At 38.1% G+C, this 26,228-nt stretch overlaps 1 protein-coding gene across 1 annotated transcript in view; it reads left to right on the plus strand.

Annotated features, from left to right (window-relative positions):
• LOC107664595 (1-phosphatidylinositol 4,5-bisphosphate phosphodiesterase epsilon-1) overlaps window positions 1–26,228 on the plus strand; it is a 77,754-nt gene that overhangs the window by 31,263 nt on the left and 20,263 nt on the right. The window contains exons 3-12 of the mRNA XM_016455205.1: window positions 6,794–7,040; window positions 17,711–17,994; window positions 18,169–18,170; window positions 19,249–19,293; window positions 20,005–20,263; window positions 20,620–20,828; window positions 24,161–24,830; window positions 25,510–25,695; window positions 25,778–25,895; window positions 26,083–26,207. Coding sequence (XP_016310691.1) covers window positions 6,794–7,040; window positions 17,711–17,994; window positions 18,169–18,170; window positions 19,249–19,293; window positions 20,005–20,263; window positions 20,620–20,828; window positions 24,161–24,830; window positions 25,510–25,695; window positions 25,778–25,895; window positions 26,083–26,207 — 2,145 coding nt within the window. The remainder of the gene's footprint in view (window positions 1–6,793; window positions 7,041–17,710; window positions 17,995–18,168; window positions 18,171–19,248; window positions 19,294–20,004; window positions 20,264–20,619; window positions 20,829–24,160; window positions 24,831–25,509; window positions 25,696–25,777; window positions 25,896–26,082; window positions 26,208–26,228) is intronic.

Below are 26,228 nucleotides of genomic sequence, written 5' to 3' on the forward strand. Positions count from 1 at the left end.
TATAGCAAAATAGTAAAGCAACAACCTGCACACTTAAAAAGATTGGTTCTTTATTGGTATCTGTAGTTCCACGAAGAATATTTTTATAGGACAAAAGGGTCTTTATGGTGCAAAAAGATTCTTTAGATTTTTTTAAATGTTCTTCACACTAAGAACAGGGTTTTAAATGGATGCAGAAAGTCTTAAATTCATAAAGTCATGGCATAATTGTTGCATGCACTTCAAAAAATACATATCTTCCTCAGTATTTTTGTCTTGTTTTCCAATTCAAATATCTAAACATCCTTAAGTCAGGATACATTTACTTGATAGGCAAAATTAAGATATGAAGTTTGAAACTGAACTAAACTGAATAAAGCTGAGATTATACTTAAAACAAGAACAAATATCTGGGCTATGAACACTTGTTTTGCCTTTGAATTAAGTTAATATTTGTTCATGTTTTTTCTCATAAACTCACTTCATTTTGATATGTTTCTCAGAAAACAAGACTTATGTAATTTTGCCTCATGTATCTTGATTTAAGAATCTTTTAGACATTTGCACTGGAAACAAGTCAAAGGTACTTGGGAAGAACTGCACTTTTTTTTGCAGTGAGATTAGAAGGTACAGTAAAAGTTATTTTCATATTCTAGTGGGTGGTGTTAGAGCTATTCATTCTCCATAAGGTGTTTCTTTTTTTTAGTAAAATGAATTAAGAAATTGAGATCTGTTATGAACTGTAAGTGTCGCTAATACAACTTAAAGTGTGCTCCCTAGAGATTTACATTTAGATAACATGTATTGTGTTCCCTTCAATTTATTCCTTACATTTTCTTTACTTGGTCTTAAAAAGGTCTTAAAAACTCTTAAATTTGCCTTCATAAAACCTGCTGAAACCCTGTAAGAAAATAATGGTTCTATGGCATCACTGCGAAAACCCCCTTTTGAAACCTTTATTTTTGCATTAAGAACCATGACTCTTTGAGAACCGCATCTAGTTAGCATCTGTGCTGTTGATTTTGAAACCAAAAAGAATGAGTGTCAGACTTTCGGCGGCTGGTGAACGTGCAGATTTTAGTCCCTAAGGTCCAGTTTAAGATCTGACAAAAGCAGACTTCGCTTTTATCATGAGCAGTGCAGGAAACCCATCCCATTAAAGAGTAATTATAAAGGACCATGGCTCTACGGCTCAGGGAGGGGCTTCTGAGGACTGCCAGTTCTGCAAAATCATTTTTCAGATAAGGAGACGGTTTGCTTAGTGCTGTAGTTTAACGTTTGGAAACAATGAGGCCCATTTTAAAGGTGCAGTACTTGAAGTCCTGCATGTTTGCACAGTTTCTACATCAATCAGTAGTGGATAACAGCCTTAGTACAGTATTATTTCATGCACATTATAGGTGTATTATCCAGCTTGTAATGCATATAATATGTAAAGAATAAGTGATGGTGGATCATTGAAGTATTGAAAATGAATGTAGACCCTGCGTCTATGCACCAGAATATAAGTTTGTAAACATGATATAAAGAATTTAGTGAAGCATTTATACTTCTAAGCATACAGTTACAGAACTGAAAGTCTGTCAGCCAATGAGAATCAACAACACTGTGGTATAATTTATGATAATGTGCTATGACCATGTCCATTGTCCATTGGTTATCTGGGGTCTAAATAATGTTGACTCATGTATTAACTAATCAAAATAACATGAAATATTTAGAGATCAAATGCCATACTTTGTTGGCAGCAACTCAAAAATGTGTTTGCCTTTTCCTTTTAAGCATACAGTGATGACATGTTCTTTACTTAAGTACACTAAAGCAGGTTTTCTCTTCTTGATTAAAACCTCATAAACACAGTTTCAAAGGAGTGTTGCCTCGTTACGTAAGTCCTCATCTTGATTGGGGTTTTTTTGTTGTCTTTTTGTTTGAAGTGAGAAAAATGAGAAACGGAGCAATTGACTTGCTAAGCACTATCAAGAATCTTTCATCCTGGTTGCTATGGTAATAAGCTCCTTTTTCCTCTGTGGTGAGCGTGAGCGCAACACTCTGTGTGTCCAATTAAAGATGTTACTCACCTCACCCTTGAAATATTGCATCTGCTGATTGTTTTTCTAGGGCTCAGACCCAGAAGTGTGCAGTTTGCACATATTTTTAAATAAAAAATAAAAATACATGTTTCTTCCTGACATATATAAAATGTTTATATATATTTTATGTCAGGAAGTAAAATATATTTGTATTTTATTTATTTATTTAATGCCATTTTTGTGCAACTGCACACTTATATATATATATATATATATATATATTATTCAGCAAGGATTCATTAAACTGAAAAAAGTGACAGTATAGACATTTATAATTTTACAAAATATTTATATTGTGATAAATGCTGTTTTTTGAGCTTTCTATTCATCAAAGAATACTGATGCAAAATCACTGTAACAGTTTCCACAAAAATAATAAACAGCATAACTGTTTTCAGTGTTGTTTAATAATGAGAAATGTATCTTGAGCAGCAAATCAGTATATTAGAATGATTGCTATCTAAATGTGACACTGAAGACTGGAGTAACGATGCTGAAAATTCAGCTTTGCATCACTGGAATAATTTAAAATTAAAAAAAAAAAATCAAATAGAAAACGTTTGTTTTAAATGGTAATAGAACATACAATATGACTGTTTACTCCATTTTTGTTCAAATTAGGGATGTCAACGATTAATCGATGATCGATTAATTGTCGATAAGAGATACAATCGATTAAAGCTACCGATGGTCGATTAAGCAGTTTAATTTTGGGCTGCGTGCGGCTCATGCGCAAAACACGTGCAAGCGGCTGTGAGTGACGGTGACGGTATATTTTAGGAAAAGAAACAATGCCTAAATATTATTGAATTATGTGGAAATTCGTGACCAGCCGCGTAAATGTAGGCTATATGGACTCGAACCTCATCCAAAAGCATGGTCGCGATGTAACATTTTCCAGCTAACCAATTATTCCTCTAATAAACAAAGCTTTTAAACCACACTTGTCATAATCAGAGTTTATAATTTGTAAATAAATAATTGCAGGATGCGCTGTGACAGACACTGACAATACGTTTTCCCGGAGCATTCAATGATGTCACTAAACGGTGATGCCACAATTAAGAGAAAGTTTCTGCAGGACCTAACTAGTCTAGGGCACAGGTTTTCAAGCCCTGGGACAAAATGGGATGCTTTAAGGAAAATGTATAGCCTATGTAAGTAATAGGCCTAAAATAAAAATAACAATTTATTTTCATTAAAAAATAAATATGCGAAATATGTCTTACTTAAATAATTAAGCTAACAGATTTAAAAGATTTTTTAAGTGTGGCACGGCGCTCCATAAACAAGTTCACGGAAAGGAAAGGATGACAATGCGCATTCTGTTTGCACAAATCTTCTGTTTTTTTTGTGTGTGTGCAAAAATAAAAGTAAACACTTTTGTGGATTGTATCTTACTCCAAAAATGTAGTTTTTTTATTTTTGTGTTTTTTTTGTCTCGTATGCACGCACGCACGCACGCACGCACTGTCACGATCTAATGCACTGTAAATGTCAGATTATTAAAAACAAATAGGCCTACCGCAACGCAAAAACTCAAAATCTGACATTTTACGGAACAGGATCCAGCAGGATCAAATTAAGTACTGGTCATAATACTCACATAATAATGTTTAATGTTAGCAACAGTGTGTTTTGCTGCAGCAGCGCCGATGGAAGCGGTTCACTGACTGTGCAGCACAGCCACACGTGCCACAGTTACGTTTGGGATCATTTTATTTTAAATGCCATAATGTCAGTTGAAAACATTGCAATTGTGTTTTAAAATACAAAAACGAGCACCACAAAACCATTTAAAGAGGCGCGTTCAGCGGTCCCCGTGACGGGATAGGAAACAGTCAACAAAGTAAAATTCTCAAACGAGCTCTCTTCATTTTATCAAATGATCATAATCACATCTATTCATTTTACAATCCTGCTACTAGCATTTCATTCAGACTAAAACCCCTTTAATTCGGGTGAGAAATATTTTTTTTGAGTGGCTTTTGCGCATCCCGTCTTGCCGGTGACTGCGTGCCGCTGCAATAGACGCATTTAGCAGCATTAAGGTTAACGATTAATCGATTAATTGATCGTTAATTTAAACGACGATCGATCATGGAAATGATCGAAAATTGACATCCCTAGTTCAAATAAATGCAGCCTTGGTGAGCAAAAGAGATTTCTGTATAAGAAACTTCTTTCAAAAATATTCAAAATCTTACTGACCCCAAACTTGTGAATGGTGTATATATGTGGAATATATAGTCAAAACGTTGTCAGTGCAAGTAAAAATCTGAAACTTCTGTGAACAATACCTTACTGTAATTCACACATGCTTTCTGTTTTTGTTCTTACATTATAAACAACCTAAGTGAAAGGTCTTCAAGGTCCTGTGCTTTGCTTAGCTTTTTGCGTTGTTTTTTTGTTGTTGTTTTTTTTTAAGCTCAGAGCAACTGCTATTTGCCTATGTCACGTTGCATCGACGCTGAATCCATTTATCCAATGAGAGTGGTTTAAGTCTCATCAGAGCCAGATCCGTTTGGGGAGAGAGGTGGCAAAAAAGCTGGGTCAGTTGTTTCAGAGGAAGGGCACAGACAACAGCTGTAATGACTTTCCTGGAAGCAGCTGGCAGAAATGCTGTCTGGGATCACTAATGGTGAAATAATGCTCTTATTTGGTGCTCTTTCTCAATAAGGATACATTTGATGGCAAGACCTGGGATTGTTGTTCTCCATTTCTGCTTTTATTGGGCTGATCATTCAGCAGTTACTAGTTCAGAAGAGAGGTCTTTTTTAACTCTTATAGCTTCCTGTTGTTATCATTATTAAGGAACCGGCTGTTGTTGGTTCCTTGGGTTGTTCACATTGACAGCGATTAAATCACTGCTGGGCACCAAGTCAGAGATGATTAAAGAAGCGTAGATGGCGACCTCCATGTCTATTAGGGGTTGCACCGACTAGTCAGCCAGTTGATTAGTTCTGCCACTAGTTGGGCTTATGTAGTTAGACCAGTGGTTCTCAATCAGATGGCCTCCGCAAACTTCCAGGGGCCCCAATATGTCCTAAATTATTTAAACTTGGTTATATCAACATAGTCTTAATTAAAGTGCTTGAAAAAATCTTAAAACAGATATTTAAGTAAATCACTAAAAATTGAGATGTAAAAGTGTATTAAGATATAAAAAGCAAAAATGCCTATTTGGCAATATTTCTATTTTTAATATTTTTTAAATCATGCCACATTGTAGTCATTTGTTCCCTCATTCTAATTAAATCAATATGAGGGAATAAATTAGTACAATGTTGCTGTGATTTAATAAAACAATGGAATGAATTAAGTCATAGGAACGAATTCTTAATTTGTGGCCACATTGAATATATTTTTGTCTGCATGTCATGTACAGGGCTTCGTATAACACTTGTCCTACTTTTGTTAACAAAAGTTACATTTTTTTTTTTGTGTTCAGGTTTTGACAGCAGGGTTTACACACTTCAAAAACACAATAGAAATATAGACGTTGCATAAACATTTAGTTGTTCAGCAGGATTAATAAATAAATAATATGAACATAAATTATTTAAAAAAATACAGAATATGTATACATATAAATACATACAAATATATATAAAGAAAGATAAAAAAACAAAGGCCAAAGAAGATTTATGCAAAACCAGTATAAACATGCATCACAATGGGGCAATCTTCAGATTTTCAAGCTGAATACTGTATTCCCAAGGTTAATAAATGTGTTTGTTCCAGTGAGAAAAGGGTCTCATATCTTGTAAAACTTAAAAGGCTTGCCTTTTGCCCTAGAAAAGGCTTCATATGGAATAAGAACTTCAGCTGTATTTATCCACTAGTAATTTAGGGAATTTGGTCTGTTATCCAACATAGAAGTATACATTTGAGAGCATAGTTTAATAGTATTTGAAGAAGATGGGCTCCTTGGAATTTGAAGGGGAATTCTTGACTTATACCTAACAGACATGCTTTTAATATAAGTGAGTTTGTAATTGTAGTATTTTATTGAATAATAATGAATTTACCATTTTCAAGCATTTTTATTTTATTTTTTTTCAAAGAAAGGGAACAATGTAAAGATCTAATGTTAAAGATCAAAATAAAAAATGCAGATCCTGACAAATATCTTGTAAAATGTGCAGTGTAATCGGTAATATCGATGTTGTTACAAGTTTATTAAAGGTGGCGATTTTTCAAAAACGCTTTAGAAAACTGATTCGGGCCGAATAGCAAAACAAACTTGTAGCCAATCAGCAGTAAGGGGCATGTCTACTCATGATGTGGAGGAGAGAGAGTTCAGTGCACAGGACAGACATTAGCGAGCCGAGCGATAGAAAGATAGAGATGGCGGATAAAAAACAAAAGAGGAAACCATCTGTGGAACAAAAGAAGGCTTAAGGCAATAAGGCAAGAAGTAGGACCCGTGTAATGTGTGGGGCAGAGCTATCAAAATAGGGGCGAGAACCTTTTGGGGTGGGGGCGTGTTTGTTTTGGTGATTTTAAATGTCAACATTGGCTACCAGAAATCACTTACCCCAACTTTAATCGGTGGGAAAATTTCCCCACCGTGGCATCTCTAATAGGAGAGCATTCATATGTTGTCTTGTGAAAAAAAGCTGAGATAGCCCTGGGTTCGACAACCTCAGACAACATGTTCTCTGTTTAACAATACAAAAACATCAACAAACATGCATTGCCATTGTCTCTCTTTTCTACAGATTGACCATGTTGATCCTACCCTGAGTCCTGAGGTCTATCTCCTGCACCCGTCCAGAAAGCTGCTTGCCCAGGCTGTGTCATGGCTGCCGGTCTCCCTGTTGCAAATTAGATTCAGGGCCTGCCTTCCTAGAACCAGCATTGCAGCTCGTCTGAGCGGGGCCCTGCTGGAAGCCACAGCTGCTCTCGGGGCCCGAAGTTCTCTGTCTAGCTTCACTGTTGGCTCCACAGGTCGAGCGATGCTGAAAGGTAAAAAACCCGCCAATTTCAGTTTTGTTGATGCTTCATGCTGATGTTTTTACGATTAAAGGGGAAATTAAAGGGTTACTCCACCCCAAAATGAAAATTTTGTCATTAATCACTTCATGTTGTTCCAAACCCATAAAAGCTTCGTTCGTCTTCGGAACACAATTTAAGATATTTTGGATGAAAACCGGGAGGCTTGTGACTGTCCCATTGCCAAATAAATAACACTGTCATGGTCCAGAAAAGTATGAAAGACATCGTCAAAATAGTCCATCTGCCATCAGTGGTTCAACCGTAATGTTATGAAGCGACGAGAATACTGTTTGTATGCGAAGAAAACAAAAATAACGACTTTATTTAACAATTCGTCTACTCTGTGTCTCTCCGCATCACCGTAGCGCCATTTTGGAGAATATCCACTGGACGCAAGCAGCGTACGCTCTTCTGTGTCAGCCACGACACAAGGATATGTTTTCTACATGTATTTACGCTTTGATTTGAACGAAAACAGCGCATCCGTGCAGCGCGGCTAATAAATTAATTAAAATAAATTAATAATGCTAATTTAAATCTTACAATAATACATTCACATGCAACAAAGAGGCAGCTCATTGAGAAAATGGCACAATAATGAAAAATCATAGAGACACAACCACATAAATTAGCATTAAATGTGTCTTGACAGAATTTGTATACTTCCCAGTGTGGAAGTACAGATTATTTTATGGATGTACTATAGCTACAAGGAATATAGTTAGTGGAGTTATAGTACAGTTGTTCTTGTGTATTTGCAAAATGTATTTGCATATGAAAAACATCAGAACTCTTCAGTACCTTTCAGAATTTTTAAGGCACTAACCTGACAATTTCAGCAACCAGATCTTCTTCAGAAGTGCTCATTGTGGCGTCTGTCTGAGGCTGACACTAATTGCTGCATGCTAAACAACCATATAGTTAACATGGAAAACTACTTTCTATTCATGTTGAACAGATAAAAAAAAGACAACTTTAAGGGTCTTTGTATTCCCATGTGGATGCCCTCCCCCCCAGCTTAAAGGCTGTTTTTTCTATGTATCTTCAGTGTCTTTGTGGATCCTCTGGACAGAATTACCCAGGATTTGGTTGATTGGAATGCGCAGGTCATTCCCTAGAGATCACTAACTTTGTTTTTCCACATCAAGCCCACTAGTGTTGACTTGGGACACTGGAAGAAATTGAGATTTTGGACTAGAGCATTTTTTTAGAGCATTTGTTTTCTTATCATTCAGATGCTACTTCATCTTTTCAAAGAAGTGTTCTGCGTTCAAAGTAATGCATTGTGGCATTCATACTTCTAACCGTTCTGGAATGATTTTGCCACAATGATTTCAGAAGCTAGTCTTTGTTGCAAACTTTGTCACAAGCACCACAATTACAGAGTAGAGTAATAGATAATACAAAAATAGTGAGATAATATTTTCTGCATGAGAATAATTGGTTTCTTTTGTTAACACAATCTTCTTTTGTGCATAATAATGACTTTGCTTTATTATTGTGTGTTTGTTTTCTTTCATTCTGAAGAGAACATAGCCGATCTGCTGGCTGAAAGATGATTCATGAGGAGGCCTCTTACAGGCGCCGCAGAAGCAGGTTATGAACTAATGAAAATCATCTCTGCTCCATCGAGGGCTATGTAACGTGACCGACGCGGGGGAGAAGGGTGTCAGTCTCTGACTTCCTCAACCCTTGGCTCTCTCACTTTGGCCTGCCAAACGATTCAAACCATGCACTTCAAACGCCTGCTTTGATTTGCAAAAAGTCAGACAGTGCTCTCCCTTTAATTTGATTCTGGCCGCATTAGCTTATCACCTGGCGCTCATCCATTTGGTGTGTAACCTCCAAGCCCTTCGTGAGACATGTCGGTGTAAAACGATCCTCATTGATTTGAATGCATAGCGCTCTGGACTAATTCCAAGGTGACATGACGTCTGTGTGGGACCATGAGTCAGTGACCCTGGTATTCGCGGCCTCATAATTAAATACACAAGCATTATTTTTCTCTCGTGAGGAAGTTCAGGCATCTGGGCCACAATGCAATCTGGCCCCTCTCAATGGACACCATTTTTGGGCTTTTTAAACATAGTGAGAGGTAAAGATGTTCTGCAAATTAAGTGACACCAAAAATCTCATCGTGTGCTGAGCTTTATTATCTGTTTTGGGCAGCAAAGTTGGTAGTAATCTGTAGTTTTAGACTGTTTTGTTGGGTCGGTCAGTGAAATGTTTTAGTTTTTGTGAAATGAACCTACGAAGCTGTGGTATATGTGGTTAATTTTTTACCCCATACAGAAGTCTCATGTTTATTTTAGCAGATGGCAGCGTTGCGCACCTGAAATCTGTTTTACATGTTGTCCTATTTTCCTTTAAAAACATTTATTTTCCACCATTCAAATGCAAACAGCTAGTAAAGATTGAACTTGATGATGGAAAAAGATATTTAAATCCTGCTTAACATAAAGTCATGACGAGCTTTTGCACTGTAGCTGACTGTAGAATTTCCACATTCAACATCCTGCACTGTTTTTGATTTGGGTATGAATGAAACAAATTAGCATCAGGGCTGAACAATACGGATGGCCTGCCAACCGGGGGTATTTCAGGCCAGCCAGAACAGTCACTTGCATTTTCAGGGTGATAATTTTACATTTATTGGTCTTGGACATCCATTGTTTATGCTTTGCACAATTGGGTCATTCCATATCAAATCAACCAAATTTCAGAAACTTCCCCGGCTCTAATTTTTGATTTTGCCAATATTTTTTCTAAAGAAAGATAAACATGTATGGTGATGAAAGTCAAAATATTAAATGTCACAGATGTGTATTTACTGAGTAATCCACTGTTTTGTAGAAGGTGGTCAAAATGACAATTTTCACCTGAGATTCTGAGCCAAATTAGGGGGGTAAAAATGACTTCAGAAAGATGGCATCGACATTGTTATTTTTACACAGAGATTGGTTGGTCTATTAGTAAAATCTCTTGACTTTAGCAATCTTTGTTGCATTATGTGCCAATGGTGACTGTTAAAAAATGAGAAAAACCACTTTTCATGTTTTCTTCTCTAAAGTTTGCATGCCTGTAACACAAGAAGTATAAAAGATATCTTAATGCCCTTTTAGATTTTGGGTCTTAACAAACTTTCCTTTTGCCATCTTAATTTTCAAGGCAATATTGGAATTTAAGTATGGCCTCAAGAGTAAATTGTTAAATTGCACACATTTTTAGTGGTCAAAAACCAAATGCGGGTCACTTTGCATACAGATCATACTTATTTTCTTTTAAAGAGGAATGTCTGAAGAACAAATAATGTTGAAACTAGAAATGTATCTTTTATGGATCTTTTGACCCTCCTCTACAAAATAGTGGATTACTCAGTAAATATACATCCGTGAGATTTAATATTTTGGCTTATATCACCAAACATGTTTGTCTTTCTTCAGAAAAAATATTGACAAAATAAAAAATTTGAGCCGAGGACCTCTGGTTGAGTTGACACAGAATGACCCAGTTGGTTTTCTGTGATGTATTCAACATTGTTGTTGTAAATTCTGCTGATTTGTCACCAAGATAATATTATTTAACTGGCTAACATAGATTTTAGGTTATGTCGATATAGAAAAATTGACTTTTACATTATTTACACTGTAGCTGTATAATTTACAGCTTGCTTGCATATTTTCTTTTGCAAAGATAAAATGGTAATAAAAAAAAAAAAATTAACAAAAAATACAAATGTATATACTTTTCCATAGTCTGGGGTCGCTAAGATTTAAAAAAAAAAAAAAAAAAAGCTCCTTATGCTCACCAAGTCTGCATTTATTTGATCAAAAATGCAGTAAAAACAGTAATATTGTAAAATATTATTACAATTTAAAGAGCTGTTTTCTCTTTTAATATATTTTAAAATGTATTTTTTTCCTGTGATGCAAAGCTGAATTTTCAGCATCATTACTCCAGTCTTCAGTGTCACACGATCCTTCAGAAATCATTCTAATATGCTGATTTGCTGCTCAAGAAGCATTTCTTATCTTATCATAATATCTTTCATTATCAAAGAAATTATGATAAGATACATTTCATTAAATTCTGAAATGTATATTTATAAATGTATTTACTACCACTTTTGATTAATTGAATGTTTGCTTGCTGAATAAAAGTATTGCTTTCTTAAAAATCTTACTTAACAGTAACAGTAGTGTACATGAAAATGCATATTACTAGCACATAAAAAATTTATTTCTAAAAATAAAATCACTACTGGGGAAACAGAAGGTACCATTTTAAGAATAATTCATAATCTGAACATGTCTGTGGTCATTACAACCCTGCATACACCCCTTTTTCAACAAAATGATGCTTCAGCAGTGGAATGCCTTTGTGGTAATTGAGTTTGTTCTATTTGAAGTCTAGTGCTTTATGACATTGCAAAAGATCCGTCTCTAAGATTAATCTCCCATCTTTACAGCAGCAAAAATGTTTTATTAACCCCATCCACAGGGGGTCAGGTTCACACAGGAAAGCTTTTTGTATGGGAGCAAACAGTTCTCCACTGAACACATTTTGAATATAGTGAGACACTCATTTGAGGAGAATTCTAAAATAACGATTAGAATTGGGTTACTCAAAAACAATACAGCAGCATGCACACAGAGTTTCAGTGGTGATGAATAGAGGTGGACAGGAATAGCGGCGACTGGGTCAGGTTAGGAGAACACACTCGCTCACATATGTGCTGAATGAGAGTGTTCAGAAACTCTCTGTGCTTGCAGAAAAAATGCAAACTCTGAGACCACTCAGTGTTATTTAACACTTGTGTTAGACAGTCATGGTGTGTTTATATGGCACTGAGATTTCTGACTGCACGCTGATGACGTGTTATGAGTTTATGTGCAGGAAATTGCAAACCTTCCTCTATATCAAATTAAACTTATTTACTTTATTATCTTTTGTATATTGGGCTGTACTGCTTAAATAATGAAATTAGAAAGTGTCCAGGGGCTTTTAAACTTGGAAAAACTGTCATAAAATTTGTTAATTCTTGACTTGTGCTCTTAATTCCAAGTCTTCTATACAATACTTTTTTGAGAAAACGACCAAAATTTAAGTTGATCTCAAATAGATTTGCTATAGATCTCAAAACTCCTCCACACTACATATTTAAACTTTGGTTACGACACAAAAGAACCAACAACATTTGGTGTCATTGATGTCAAACCTGGCATAGTGCCTCTTGACAGCCCAATTTTTTGACACCTCTGGAGGGGGAAAATGTGAATAATGACTTAAATTTCTCTCACAAATCTTTTGTGTGATTTCCAAGGCTTGCATGGTATGGGCAAATTTTATGGCACTTTAATGAAACTTTTTGTCCACTTTGGAGCTTGACATACCCACTTCACTGTTTGCTTTTGTTTTATAGAAATGTGCAGCCTGAACATTCTTTAAAATTTCTCCGTTTGTGTCATATGAAGGGAAGTCATACAGGTTTAGAATGACATGAGAGGCCAGATTAGGGCTGGGCAGTATATCGAGTTTGTATGATATATCAATATATTTTTTTATAATCGATATGGTATGAGGCAATACCGTTTATAATGATATACAGTACTGTAGTTTGATACGACCACATCTGAAAAATAGCGAGTGGAAGACACGGTGTGAGCTGCTGCAGGAAAAGTGCATAATCCAATTTGTCCTAAACATGAGACAAGCTTTATATTAAGGGCTTTAAGTAACTCGTAAGATATAGTTAACATGTATAGTTTAAAGCTGCTTGCCCCGTCAAATGCTCTGACTGACTCATGTGGTGCTGACAGATACACTCACACGGTTTAATGTGTGTGAGATGTGCTGTTTTCCTCAGTGCATAACTTACATTTCACAGGTGCATGAGCCTTCTGCTTTGCAATTCTCTGCTAAACTTCACAGACTTCACTGAACAAGCGCCGCAGCGCGCATGCGCACCAAACAGACGGCGTGCAATGAAATAGGAGCGCAATAATTCTGACTTAAATATAGCTTATATTTGGCTGAAATATTTGTAGTTGGACAATAAATGTGACAAATGTAGGTGTTTTTAGATTATAATGTTATAATGTAATGTGATTTTAACCATTTTTTGCACATAATATATAGGATAGCCTACATGGTTACATTCACTTTATTTGTTTTCATAGCCTTTAATATGTATTTTTTCGTTGGACAACACTTGGCAGGATGTGAAAGTTTTTTTTTTTTTTAAATAAAGAAATACTGAGATATAATGTATATTGTATATCGTAAATTTAGCCATATCGCCCAGCCCTGCGCCAGAATGACTGTGTTGATATTCACAACAGTTATTGAAGTTGTTAGAGGTCTTTTCTATATTCAGCAACAATGACTTTGACATGTCTTAAGGGATACAATTGATTCCAGTTGTTAATGGCTTTATAAATGCCATTCCTGTATCTACTGGACAGCTTTTCTCTGTGCTTAATGGAGCTTGCATGCATATGGACCATAAAGCTGTTGGATGAGCTCTTTTCTTCGATCAGTCTCTCTTAGGATGTACTGGGAAAGTTAATGATGGAAACGAGCATGCTAAAGCACATCCCCAAAGTCTCATGGCCAAATTTAGGCTATAAAGTCATTGTTTGCCTATCAAGTTCTCGTTGGACTCTTACCCAAGTCAACCGGCGAGCTCTTTACTGGTGATCAGAGCATGTTTGGGTGCTCGATTTCCTCGCCCTGCACTTAACACTATGTGTTGCTTTCATCTATGAGTAACTTGACCTGCCAGGAAGGAGCAGCCAATGGAGAGAGTAAGTGTGTGTGTGAGAGCAAGAGAGAGGGAGGGGAGTACGAGTGGCCAAACAGTGTGTGTGTGTGTGTGTATGAGCGAGTGAGATATGCAGCGAGTCAGATTTGTGGTAGTAGAGAGCTGGCAGCTGCAGTCAGGCTGAGTTTAAATGTGGCTGAGCGCCTCTCGCCGCTGCGGCGTGAAGCAGGGAGTCAGTGAGCCGACTGCCACTCCGGCCACAACCATGAAACACTCCCACTCACAGAGGATGGACTACAGGCTGCTCAGTAAGTGACGCTTCAATTTTACCATACACACAACAACAGGCAGTGCTGTCACTTGTGGAGTTATTTTCGATATAGAATCAATAGTGCTGTTCTGGTGGCCAGTGCTTGGTGTCAAGGACTAAAGTGTTGTGGTTTGTTTTTTGCTGTATGGCGAGTTAGTCATGTACTGTACTTGGCAGCTCAAGGTTTTTGGTGTATGAAACTAGAAAAACACTAGTCTAACACTATTCAACAACCCTGGAAACACTGTTGTGGTGTTGATTTTTAGTCATATTTTATGCCAGGTATGCAATAATCAACAGGGAATACGCCTTAATGTTTGATTCAGGTTGCATAATTTGTTTGCGTTGAGAGCTGGCAACCGTAGTCAAAAAGTCGGATAGGTTTGGTATGACAACAGGAATTAGTGATTGTCCCTTTAAAGGATGGAACAAATTCAGTGTTTATATAGACAGTAGTTGAAGAAAAAAAGTCTGTGTAAACAGAAAATGGAAGAATAAGAATATGATTTAATTTGAATTAATTTTATATTTTATTTTATTGTATGCTTTCTTCGCAATCCAGCCCTTTCTTCATTAATACATTAGGTTAGGTAGATTGGGTCCTTTTAAACTGCCTTGCACCTAAAGTGAAATAATAAATAAAGCTTAATACTAAACTGAGCAATTGATTAATTCAAATGTGTATGTTGTTTAATGGTACATCCACAAGTGATTTTGAAAGAGATTTCTATTTTGCTTGGTTGCAATGTTCTGTAGGCTTTCACTCTTTTGTTACACAAAATGAAACATGCTGCTCAAGGTTATTCTGAATAACTGTCTATTTCTAGTTTTTTCTTGCATCTTCATTTCAAATACTTTTTCTGAAGGTTGTAGAAGAGTCTGTGGGCATTTACCTTCATAACTCATTGAATACTGCAAATCTATCTGCTAATGTTTGGTACATGAAGCATTTACAGTATAATGTCCATGTAGTATTAATAGACTAAATCACCAGAGAGGAAACTTTACTGTGCATTTAAATGAGTGACATCACTTTTTTGTGATTAAAGAAATTTTGTTACAGTTGCCTTCAGTCTCCCCTACATGTTCAAGACCGTCAGTGTAATGTTTTTATGGTTTATATAGGTAGTTTGTCCACCTAGGCAGTTACAGGTTAATTGTTTTGCAGAAGCTCTTTCTATTAATGATTTATTCTCCATAGGAGATGGGATACTAGGGATGGCAGTGTAAGTCAAACTCACTGGTTGTAAATCAAACATGCATAAACCGGACTATTTCTGTCCAAGACAAAGGCTCTTTTCTCCTAAAGCTCTTGACTGATTTTAGGCCGGCTGATATGTTGTTTCAGCATGATGTCTAAATAAATCCTTAGATATCTGCCATCCCTGTTAATTGTATATTACAGAGTGTGAACATAAACATACACTAAGGCTGCTTGATTATGACAAAAATGGGATTGCACCCAAAAGCAATGATGTAATCCACACTTTTCACTATTTGTTTATTGCAACAGTTGTAAGTGGAATAACAATTATTTTTTCCAACTTGTTGTGCTCCTCTAGCATATACACATGTGTAGGAGGTGCACCTCAGCTGCTCTGCGTGTCCCAAAAGCAGGCTGTCTGCCATCGTTCACAAAACGAGCGCTGATTCCTGTCTGCTTTAGACCTGCACCATGAATGGCCCATGCATAAAGATCAGGGCATCTCATTCACAGCCTAATGCGGTGTATTCATTTCCTTCCATTTTGCTTCAAAAGATGCCATGTGCAAAGAGAAAAGAACACATGTGATGGCTAATGAAATGCAAATGGATATGAGACCGCATATTGAAGAGATGATGTGCCTAAAACTCACCTCAGAAGAACTCTAAGTATGATAGGCCATTGGTTTAGTTTGAAGCAATATAAAGACAGCACAGCTCAGGTGTATTAAAACTTATCATTATTGATATTTTTTAAAGTTTGATTCCTTGTAATCTTGTAAATGTAACTGCATTTCCGAGCTATACTGCAAAGAATTTGTTCATATGTAAGTGAGCTGCTCACCTAGACAGCATACAGTCTTGATACTTATATTCTTGATTCATAATATTTTATATATTATTTGTGCATTTTCCTTTTATTGAAGTATTGTGTCATTAACTTAGTGACATGCTAACATTAAAATGTAGAGCGTTTCAAACTGAGGTTTTGATAGGATACTTAGAGTCTTAGTGTGTACTAAGAAACACACCCTCATGTTCTATCAGGAGACTAGACTGAATACACAAATCAAACAGCACTCTCACTCTGCTCCTCCTGTTCCAGCGGTCGCCATGGCGGCGCGTTGAGCTGAAGGAGTCTGCAAACACTGCTTTTGACAGCTGATGCTATCCAGACAAGCATGATTCACAGTATTTGTATTATTTTTGCTTGACCTGCCCTTGAGCGCCATACCAGCATAACCGTTTTCTGATCGCAATCTCAGGCGAGAGTGGAGGAAACAGTGGAGATATGTAAATGTGCCGAGACTTCATGAAAAAATACTGTGCCCGGTGATGTTGAAGAAATGATCCATCAGTGTCACAGTATATGGGCTATTGGGAATTTTTACAACTCTATCCTGCATGGCGTCTTTCACTTTTACTAGACTGCGCTGATGAGTCACACAGTATACATTATTAAAGTCATTTGTTTTGTCTTTTGTGGTACTCTCCGGTTCTCTTTAATTACCATGTAAATACTGTGCTTTATTGTATTACGATTGGTTTATCTATGTCTATGTTTATCTTTGTCCTTTGCACGGCACTGTACTGAGCACAATTATCACCAACCCTGTCGTGAGGCAATAAAGAAGATGGATTCATATGTTGATGTGAAAATGGTTTATTGAATTTGTAAATACCATTTTAGGGGCATGTAATAAATGGCCTATATAATGGCTCTGTTCCAAAACCTAGTGAGTTGCCTCGCTACCTGCTGACTATATAGGCAACTACCTTCTGCATCCTAACTGGAATGGACCCTCATATGCGACTACCATCTTCATAGGGAAATTTGTGTGCTCTACTTTTGATTCAAAGTTCTTTGTAAATTAAATTGGAACTAAATTTGGTTGATTATCAGTGTTTCTCCCTTGTCACCCACCACCATTTATTTTTTTCACAGAGGTTGTTACAATGCATTCTGAAGGATGCATGTAAAGCTACCTTACAATATAGCCAAAAATCTTAGTAATAAGATACCTCTTAGATGGCATAATTTTTCCTCCCACCGTTTGGAACAAGCTTTGTGCCGGGCAGCTTCTATGATGCCATAAAATGAGGAGGAAGATATAGAGATTTTAGAATGGAGTGGGGTGTGTCTTTAGAATGGCAAACCATGCAGATCCCACTGGGCGAATGCCATTTTAACTGCCATGTTTGCAAAGCAGCAAAATCCAGTTGTCAGTCATCATGTTAAGAAAATAGCAGAAAATTGGGATATAGTGTGATCGGAGAAGGACATTAGAATTAGAGAAGGGAATTAATGGCTACCTGTCCATACATATGTTATTCAGTATACTCCACTGTCTTTGTCTTTCTCAGAACGGCAGCTGTGCAGCTCCATGGGCATCAGTAAGGAACTAGCCGATCTGCGGCACCTCATCCAGTTCCCTGAGGAAATCGCCACCATCCTGACAGAACAGGAGCAGCAGCTGTACCGCCGTGTCTTCCCACTTGACTACCTCAGCTTTCTCACCCGAGACCTGGGAAGCCCAGAGTGCCACAAACGCCACCCGCACCTGAAAGCCTCCCTGTCCGCCCCCATCATGCCCACTCAGAATGACCACCACAACACGGTAGAAGACCTCGTCACAAGATTCAATGAGGTGAGCATTCATTAATGGTGCAGATTCGTTCCAAAGGGAACGTAAGGGCGTTAGAGTGGTTTTGGCTTTGGAAGAAAAATTGAGTTGGACACCGAAGGACATTTGTTATGGTTGTTTTGTCTGTTTTACTTGGATCTTTTTACATTCACAATGTGTACCTACTTATTCAAACAGATGTGAGACTTTAAACATGAAAACTTCAAATATTGAATCATCAAAGCTGGTTATGTTTCATGTAAGAGTAGGTATCTAGACAGGTTATGATTGGGAATAACTTGAAAAAAAGATTTGCAGATGCTTACAGCCTTGACAGTCAGTGCTAGTTATGTAAGACTCACAACTCAGGAAGGTGACCTTCACATGGCTTTCATATTGAAATCAATCTTATATCTTGTCAAGTATATGCTAATGCTCTAAGGAGTCATCTTTAATTGTTGAATGCAGTTCCTTGAAAGTTATTGCTTAACTTTCCATTGCATAGTTGTTTAGAAGAAACATTTTTTTTTGTTTCCTGGGTTTCCTGGCCGAAGGGAGTTCAGATCATAGGCCTCGATGCGATGTAATACTGTAAGAGCATAAAGTGAATGGATCACATAACAGGACTGTGCCTCACCCCTCCCACCGTTAATCCTAGTGTCCTTTGCGAACAAGTCACGGATTCCTCTTTTAGTGGATTTGGTTTGCTCTTTTACCCTAATGCTTCCTGTGGACTCATTCCTGCTTCAGCAATGTGATGTGTTATTTTGGTTATGCTGTAACCCACATAATACATCCCTGAAGTGTTGCCACTGGGTGTCCATGCACAACCTAGGGTTTGTGGTCTGTTGTCTTTGTTGCAGTCAGTTGTTTGTGGTCTTATTCGGACACTTGACCAGCGGCCGCCTTTGAAGCCCAGGGTGCAGTGTCTCTGGCAACTCTTATGTAAGTTTTTAATGCGTCAAATCTGCTGTCTGTTCACTGCTAGCTGGCCGGCCTGTGCAGTAACTCAAGAGCAGCAGTCTGTCCGGTGGAATCCTGGCAAAATGGCATGAGCTCCAGTGTCCCCTCGTATTAAACGTCCCTGACCATCCGTGCCCCAGCAGAAATGTTTATGTAACTGACTGACTTTCTGTGAGGTGTTTTTAGCTACAACACGCCATCGCATAAATATTTGTGCTCAAACTGATTGCTGTTATAAGCGCTCAGGACTAGAGATGGTCAGATTCTGTGACTTGGTGTTTAAAGAAAATGTGAGTGGTGATTGATCGTACAAAGACTCGGCAACTACAATGCGGTCATGGAATTCTTGGCAGGTCTCAGGTATGGCATGATGCCTTGAATCGCTTGGTTAGAAAATAAATAATCCTTTGAGAATAAATGGTCCTCTCTGTTTGTATTGTGTTATACTTAACAAAGTGAGAAACATTCTTGGATCATTGATTTGTTTTTAACAGCACATTTGTAACATGCCAAAGGATGAGTCTCACTGCTAGTATTACTGCTAATCTGCAACCCAAGTTACTTTCTTATTGGACTAGTTATCTATAATTTTTTATAAAGTTCACTCTCATCCAGCTCTGTCTTTTCCCACTTCCAAAGGGATTTTTTGTTTTCTTGCTGAAGATTTTAGTCCTCTATCAAAGGTTTTATGCTTTATACCATGAAGATTAAATTTAATACTAAAGTCCTCCAAGGCCGTTTTCACTACAGTCAGAAAATGTAACAACCTCTTGGAGTTAGCAGTGGAGTCAGTTAGCTTTTTTCCCCACTTGTGTACCAACATGAAAAGCAAAAATACAGTTTACTGGCTATTATACAAAAATATTATATGACTTAAACCAAAATCTAACTGTGGTGACACATAATCATCTATGAGGTCAAAGCATGTACACTATCTACAAGACTGCATCCCTGAATTAACTTTTAAATTACATTTGAAAACAAAAATGTTCAGAACCCTTGAGCAATATACTAACAGGGCGCCCAGAATTACGTCCCTACAACCTTGCTCACTGCTTACTCTTTCCCCAGGTCTCGCAAAGTGCTGAAGATGTGGCAGTTCATGGACCAGGCAGATATTGAGACCATGCGTGGTCTGAAGGACGCCATGGCCCAGCATGAATCATCATCTGAGTACAAGAAAGTGGTCAACCGTGCTCTCAACATCCCAGGATGCAAAGTGGTGCCCTTCTGTGGCGTGTTCCTTAAGGAACTTAGTGAGGCTTTGGATGGTGCGGCCAGCATTATTGGACTCCGTCCATCATTTGATTCTGAAGAAGATCCTGTTGAGGTGAGGATTAGGTGCTTCCAAAGAGTCATGATGACTAACACAGGAAATTGTATCACCACGGTTGAATTTAATTGCCTTTTACAGTTACAATAATAATCTTGAGACCATTTTGGCTAGCTGGAGCAATTACCTTTTCATCAAACATTTAACATGCCTGCTGAATTGCTTCCTGGCTTTACAAAAATCACATTAAAGTGATTCAACCAGGAAAAAGACATTTTGTCACTTAGGTGACTATTAAATCACCCATGAACGCTTTTAAAGCCCACAAATCCACTCGTATTGTCCATAATTGTGGTTATTTTCTTTTGTGTGGAGTCTCTGTGGTGAAGTGCTCTTTACCTTTTTTTACACAGTTTGTCACCGACTACAATGGCCAGCAGCACTTCCTGCAGAGGGTTGGGAGCGATGGACTCCACAGCTCAGACAAAGAGGTGACCGTCAGTAATATTCTGCAGACGATTCGCAGCTGCAACCGAAGCCTGGAGGCTGAGGAGCCTGAGGAGAAGGCACAAGAGATCACAGTTTGCCCCAAAAATTCTTTCAAAGACAAGAGCAGAAGCCAGTGAGTTAATTTTGGACCCTGTTTGCAGATATATGATGTGTTTAGTCTAATCCATATACACTGAGGCATTTTCAGTTTGTTTTAATACCATTAATAGTAGGGCTGGGTTTTGACACAAATTTCACAATTCGATTCGATTCTCGTTTACAAGCTTGCGATTTGATTACCGATTCGATTCAATATAGATTATTTTGGATATAGGCTACATGCCAAATTTTCTTAAGGAAAAAAAATCTCTTGACTAATGCTGTAAAATATACACGAGATGGTACTAAGTTACATTACTTTAATATTGAAGGTTAAAATTGACTGATTTGTTAAAATTACACTTAATGAAGTTTTTAAAATAATAAAGTTACAATTACATAATAATACTTCTACTTCAGTTAGTTTTTTTTTTTTTTTTTAAATATAAACATAATGGTGGCTGTCATAAAAACTTGATGGATTTATTCAAACATAAATTAAACCTTGAAGAACAGTAAAATTTATAATGAATATGTTATTTGGTGCATATATTTAGCAAAATGCCCCTCTCTACAGTTTATTTTTCTATCTGACTAATGAGTTTATGGTCACCGAATATGCTTTCTGAGGTAAATGTGACGTTACGTGACATTGTTTACAAGCCGTTATATTAACGTCTTTGCGAGGCTGAAACACCGATTGAGTGATTACATGAGACAGGATACAGCTTGTAAAGTTATACTCTTTCTTTTAACTTACCTTCGGATGTTTAGTCATGCTTATTTTGTGCTGAAGCTGGTATTAATGTGGAGAAGATGATCAGTTCACGTGCACCTCGCGCTGCTGCGTCTACTCTGTTGAACTGAGGTGCTAAAGCGATCTGTCACTCCACATTAAACAGCGCCAAAACGGCATTTATTGTTTGAATACTGCAATACAATGGACAGAATTTGAAATCTGAGACTTTGTTTTATATTAAAAGTACCAAAGCACAATGCTTATTGCGATATATTGGATGGGAAGTGCCTTTTCAACGTTCCGTCCATTAACTGAAAGCAGGCTAGACTAATCGATTCTTGGGATTAGGGCTGCACGATAAATCGCATGCGATATTTAATGTGCATCTTGTCAGAACGTGGTTTTGCGCAACTTGTCAGTGAACAACGGCTCTGTGTAGTTAATGCTGCTCAATGTGAAAGCCCGCAGGTGATGGAGATTTACCGCTGATTACAGAACTGGCTTTACTGATGAGATGCGCGTTAAATATCGCATGCGATTTATCGTGCAGCCCTACTTGGGATTTAAGAATCGATATCGTTCCGTAAAAATAGAATAGATTAATATCGAGATATCAATATTTTTTACCCGGCCCTAATTAATAGGCTCTCTGCATAGAGGTTTGGGTTATTTCTTTGCACTTATCTGTGTTAAGCAAGGCGATATATAATACCTAGCATTCGCATGAATCTCAATGGGAGTTGCTTGACTGGTGGAGGAACCACTAGATGTGTGTGATTTGATTTGATGTCTGCCATTGTTGAACATGGACATATTTAAGTTTAAAGTTTTATTTGAGTCAATCACCTAAACTGTAAAATGAAACCTCAGGATAATGACTTCATAGCAACTCTATTTGGCTGTTATTGGGGTCACCACAAGAATACACAAAATCCTAAACCCAAAAGCATTGGAAAGAGAAAAATAACTCATTTTCAAGGTTTTTTTTAAAACCCCCACTTTAGCTTAAATAAATAATATCTGACAAAAAGTCTCTCCATTACAGTATGTGGTACTCAAATGAGTCTTGATATGTTTTTTATGAAGGTTATTTTTCCTTTCTTGACAACCTTTAGATCATTTAAAAGAGAATGAAAGAACTACTGTAGCATGTGAGTGCTCAGAGTTTATTTTGAACCTTTAAACATCTTATCAATTTATGAAAAGATTTCCAAAGACCTTCCATTTGACTGCAATGTTTCTCAGTGGAACATGTTGTTCTCATGAGTTTGTTTATGCATGTTGACCTACGTACAGAGCAGAAAGCAGTGAGTTTGTAGTTCTGTTTGTCCTCAATGCTGAGGCAGTTTTGTTGTCCGCAGGAAGGTGCTCATATCGGTTGTTAATACTGTGTCTCTGGAGAATCTCATTGCCTTTGTTGTAGACTCCATCCCAAGCATTTTCATCTTTCAAGAGACTGAATCTTGAGCAGCTTGGCTTTGATGTACTTCTTTATACTCTCCCAGTACCTCTTCCAGTTGCAGGGCTGACTTTATACCACAAATGTATCAAAGTTGAGGATGCTGTGTTTGGGTACAGATCCTACTTTCATTTCTCAAAACACTACCTTCTGTCTTTTTCTTCCATTCAAATCAACCCTCCTTCAATTCAACCCTCCCTTACTGTCCACTCTCAAGAAAAGGACCTGGGTCAGAGCGTGTACTGTAAGTTGCCAGATTGTGCTTCAATGGTTGCACTAACTGCATTGGGTTCTAAGTGACATGCAGTGTTTCAGTTGTATGGGTTTGGTGTGTTTTCACTTAGAAATGCATGGATTTCCTTCCTCTGAATCCACAGTGCAGAGTTGAAGTCAAGACCAGATTCTCCAAAGCCCAGACCATTCCCCCAATCCTTTATGAGACCGACCAGTGCCAAACCCCCAATACCAAACCAAGACTAGACCCCTCAATAACCAGCATAAGACCAAGACCAAGAACATAAGACCAAGACCCAATTGAATACGCAAAACCCAGACCAGTACCAGAATTCCGAGGACCAGACCAATACCAATCCCCTATAACACAGATCAATGCTCTAAGTCCAGGCAAAAACTGCTGGTCCAAGAACCAGACTGTCCATTTTAATTAAATGGAGATAATGCAGAATTTATTCCACCATTCATTTCAGACACTGAGGCTAAGTAGTCATTAAGAGACATGGGATCCTCTATAATGGTGCAGATAGAGTGCAAACCTGTGGTTGAGGTTATTATCACCCTCATTACTCTCTGGAAACAGACTGCAGTCTTGTCTGAGACCACAAACTTAGACTCATATCCAGACCAAGACACAGAGTAAATGAGATGCAGACCACAACCACATTTAAGCTCAAGATGCCAACTCTGCCACAGTGCACGATTTAAAGTAATTTAACTCATAGCATTGTATTATGTTCCATAACGGCCCCTAAATTTGTGTCTTATAGATAGACAGTGCTCTTCAATAATCTAAGCTCCTGTCAACTCCTTTTGCAAGACTAATATGGCATTACCTCTTCCAAGACAGTGAGAGGTTTCCCAGGCAGAGTTCTGTTTATTCAGTCACTTGATTCTTTATTTCTGCTTCACCTGCTTCATTTAATTTTTGTAGGTTTTTAGTAGGAGACCTCTCAGACTCTGAAGGGGACCCACTTGAGCTGACTAAGGACATAAACCTCCAGGCCACAGAAGAGGTGCGTGGACTATTTAGCCACGGTACAGAGCTCATCCCCTGGTACGTGCTCTCTCTTCAGCCGGATATCCACCAGTTCCTGCTCCAGGGAGCAACTGTTATCCACTACGACCCCGAGACCCATCTCACCTCCCGCTGTCTCCTCCATCTACAGCCCGATAACTGCTTCCTTACCTGGTCCAAGTCCCACAGTAGCTGTGGCACAGGTGGAAAAGCCAGAGGCTTCATGGGACATCCACCATCCCCAGACCACTTACCTCTGGGCCAACCTGTGCACTGCGGACTGACCGATGGACTCCTAGACCTTAACGTGGTGAAGGGCGTGTTTATGGGTCACCCTGGAGTGGATGTTAACTATGTGTGCCTGCAGCACAAACTATGTAACATGAACCCTGGTGAAAATGGTGTCACGCTGCTATATGGACTTCACACCACAGACAACAGGCTCCTGCACTTTGTGGCCCCCAGACACACGGCACAAATGCTGCACGAGGGCCTCCAGGAGCTGCTCAATGCCATCAGGAAGATCAGGAAGTTTCCTGACCAGAGACTGCAATGGCTGCGAAAGCAGTATGTTAGTTTGTACCAGGTACTTTTACATTTATTCAAGTGCATTTATCAAATACAAGTGAGAACACTGTACAAGTAGACCTAAAATACCAGATTTTGTTGTATTTGATGTGAGGATTTTACTAATATTTTTTAAATGTTTGAATTTGATGTAAAACATTACAGCTAGCAAATTGCTTGTTTTTATGTTAAGCTCATTCATCCCTTAAACATGGTAAAGATTGCAACAATTACAACAACCACCCTTCTAAAAAAAGGTCTGCTGGTCTTACAGTAGCTAGCCACCAAGCTGATTTCCATTTGTCATGCTGGTCTGGTTTGATCGTTTTAGAAGGGTTTAGGGCACTTGTTAGCTGGCAGGTCAACTGGCCAACCAGCTTACCACCAGCTGGCCAGACTGGTAGACATGGCAAACCAGTTTAGTCTGCATTTAAATAAAGATTTTTGCACAAATTTTGTGTTCTCAGTGTTGAATTATAGAAGTTCACATTGGAGGACTTTGGTGGTATTGAAGTTTTCATACCACTAAACACATTCCCGTTTTGACTCTTGTAATGCCCTGCACTGTTTCCCTTTAGCATAACTCTGCTAACTTTAGGTCAGCTAAGGCACAACTTTCTTTTTTTCTAAATTCCATTGATTATTTTCCATTTATATTATCGGTGGGTTTTATATTGCTGTAAAACTACCTTTTCCAGGAGGACGGTAGATTTGAGGGGCCCACACTGGCCCATGCTATCGAGCTGTTTGGTGGGAGACGCTGGAATATGGGCGCTAGTGGCCCTGGATCCACCAGCAAGAGTGCAGAGAAGAACTCAGCCCAGAAAAACAGCCCGCTGGGCATTAACTCCAACGTCAAGAAGAAGAAGAAAGCCTTAGTCAGGGTAAGGAGTGAAAAACCTTGAGCCAACAAAGGCTGTCCTGGCTTAGCTATATGATTTAAATAATGCACTATTCTGTTCTCAGGGAGACAGTGGTGATGGAACAGATGATGAGATGATCTCACGCAAGACCAGGAGCTGTAAAGAGACTTTGGGGAGGAGAGAGTCAGACCCTTTGGAAAGTGTTGAGCAGGAAAACGCTGGTGAGAGTTACTGAGCATTGTGTTGACAGCTACTCTGACTTTGGTTAGACATAATAGTTGAAGAATGTTAAGGATGGTATCCATTTCAGCTGGTTTACCAATACTTTTTTAATTTATACACTGAAGATACTAGTTTTGTGATGCTAAGAGATCAGGGACATTGTGGCATGTTTGAATGTTTCCATAGAGGACTGCAGTACCTTTGGCCACCATGGACCCCTTTCCTTATCCAACAGCAAAGGCCAGTCTCCTGGATCCTCCTTATCCTCCTCCTCATCTTCCTCTGGCTCCTTTAACACAAACACCTCCATCCCTAAACGCCCCCATTCGTCC

Source organism: Sinocyclocheilus anshuiensis, unplaced genomic scaffold (genome assembly GCF_001515605.1).
Source record: "Sinocyclocheilus anshuiensis isolate Anshui unplaced genomic scaffold, SAMN03320099.WGS_v1.1 scaffold287, whole genome shotgun sequence".
NCBI lineage: Eukaryota > Metazoa > Chordata > Actinopteri > Cypriniformes > Cyprinidae > Sinocyclocheilus > Sinocyclocheilus anshuiensis.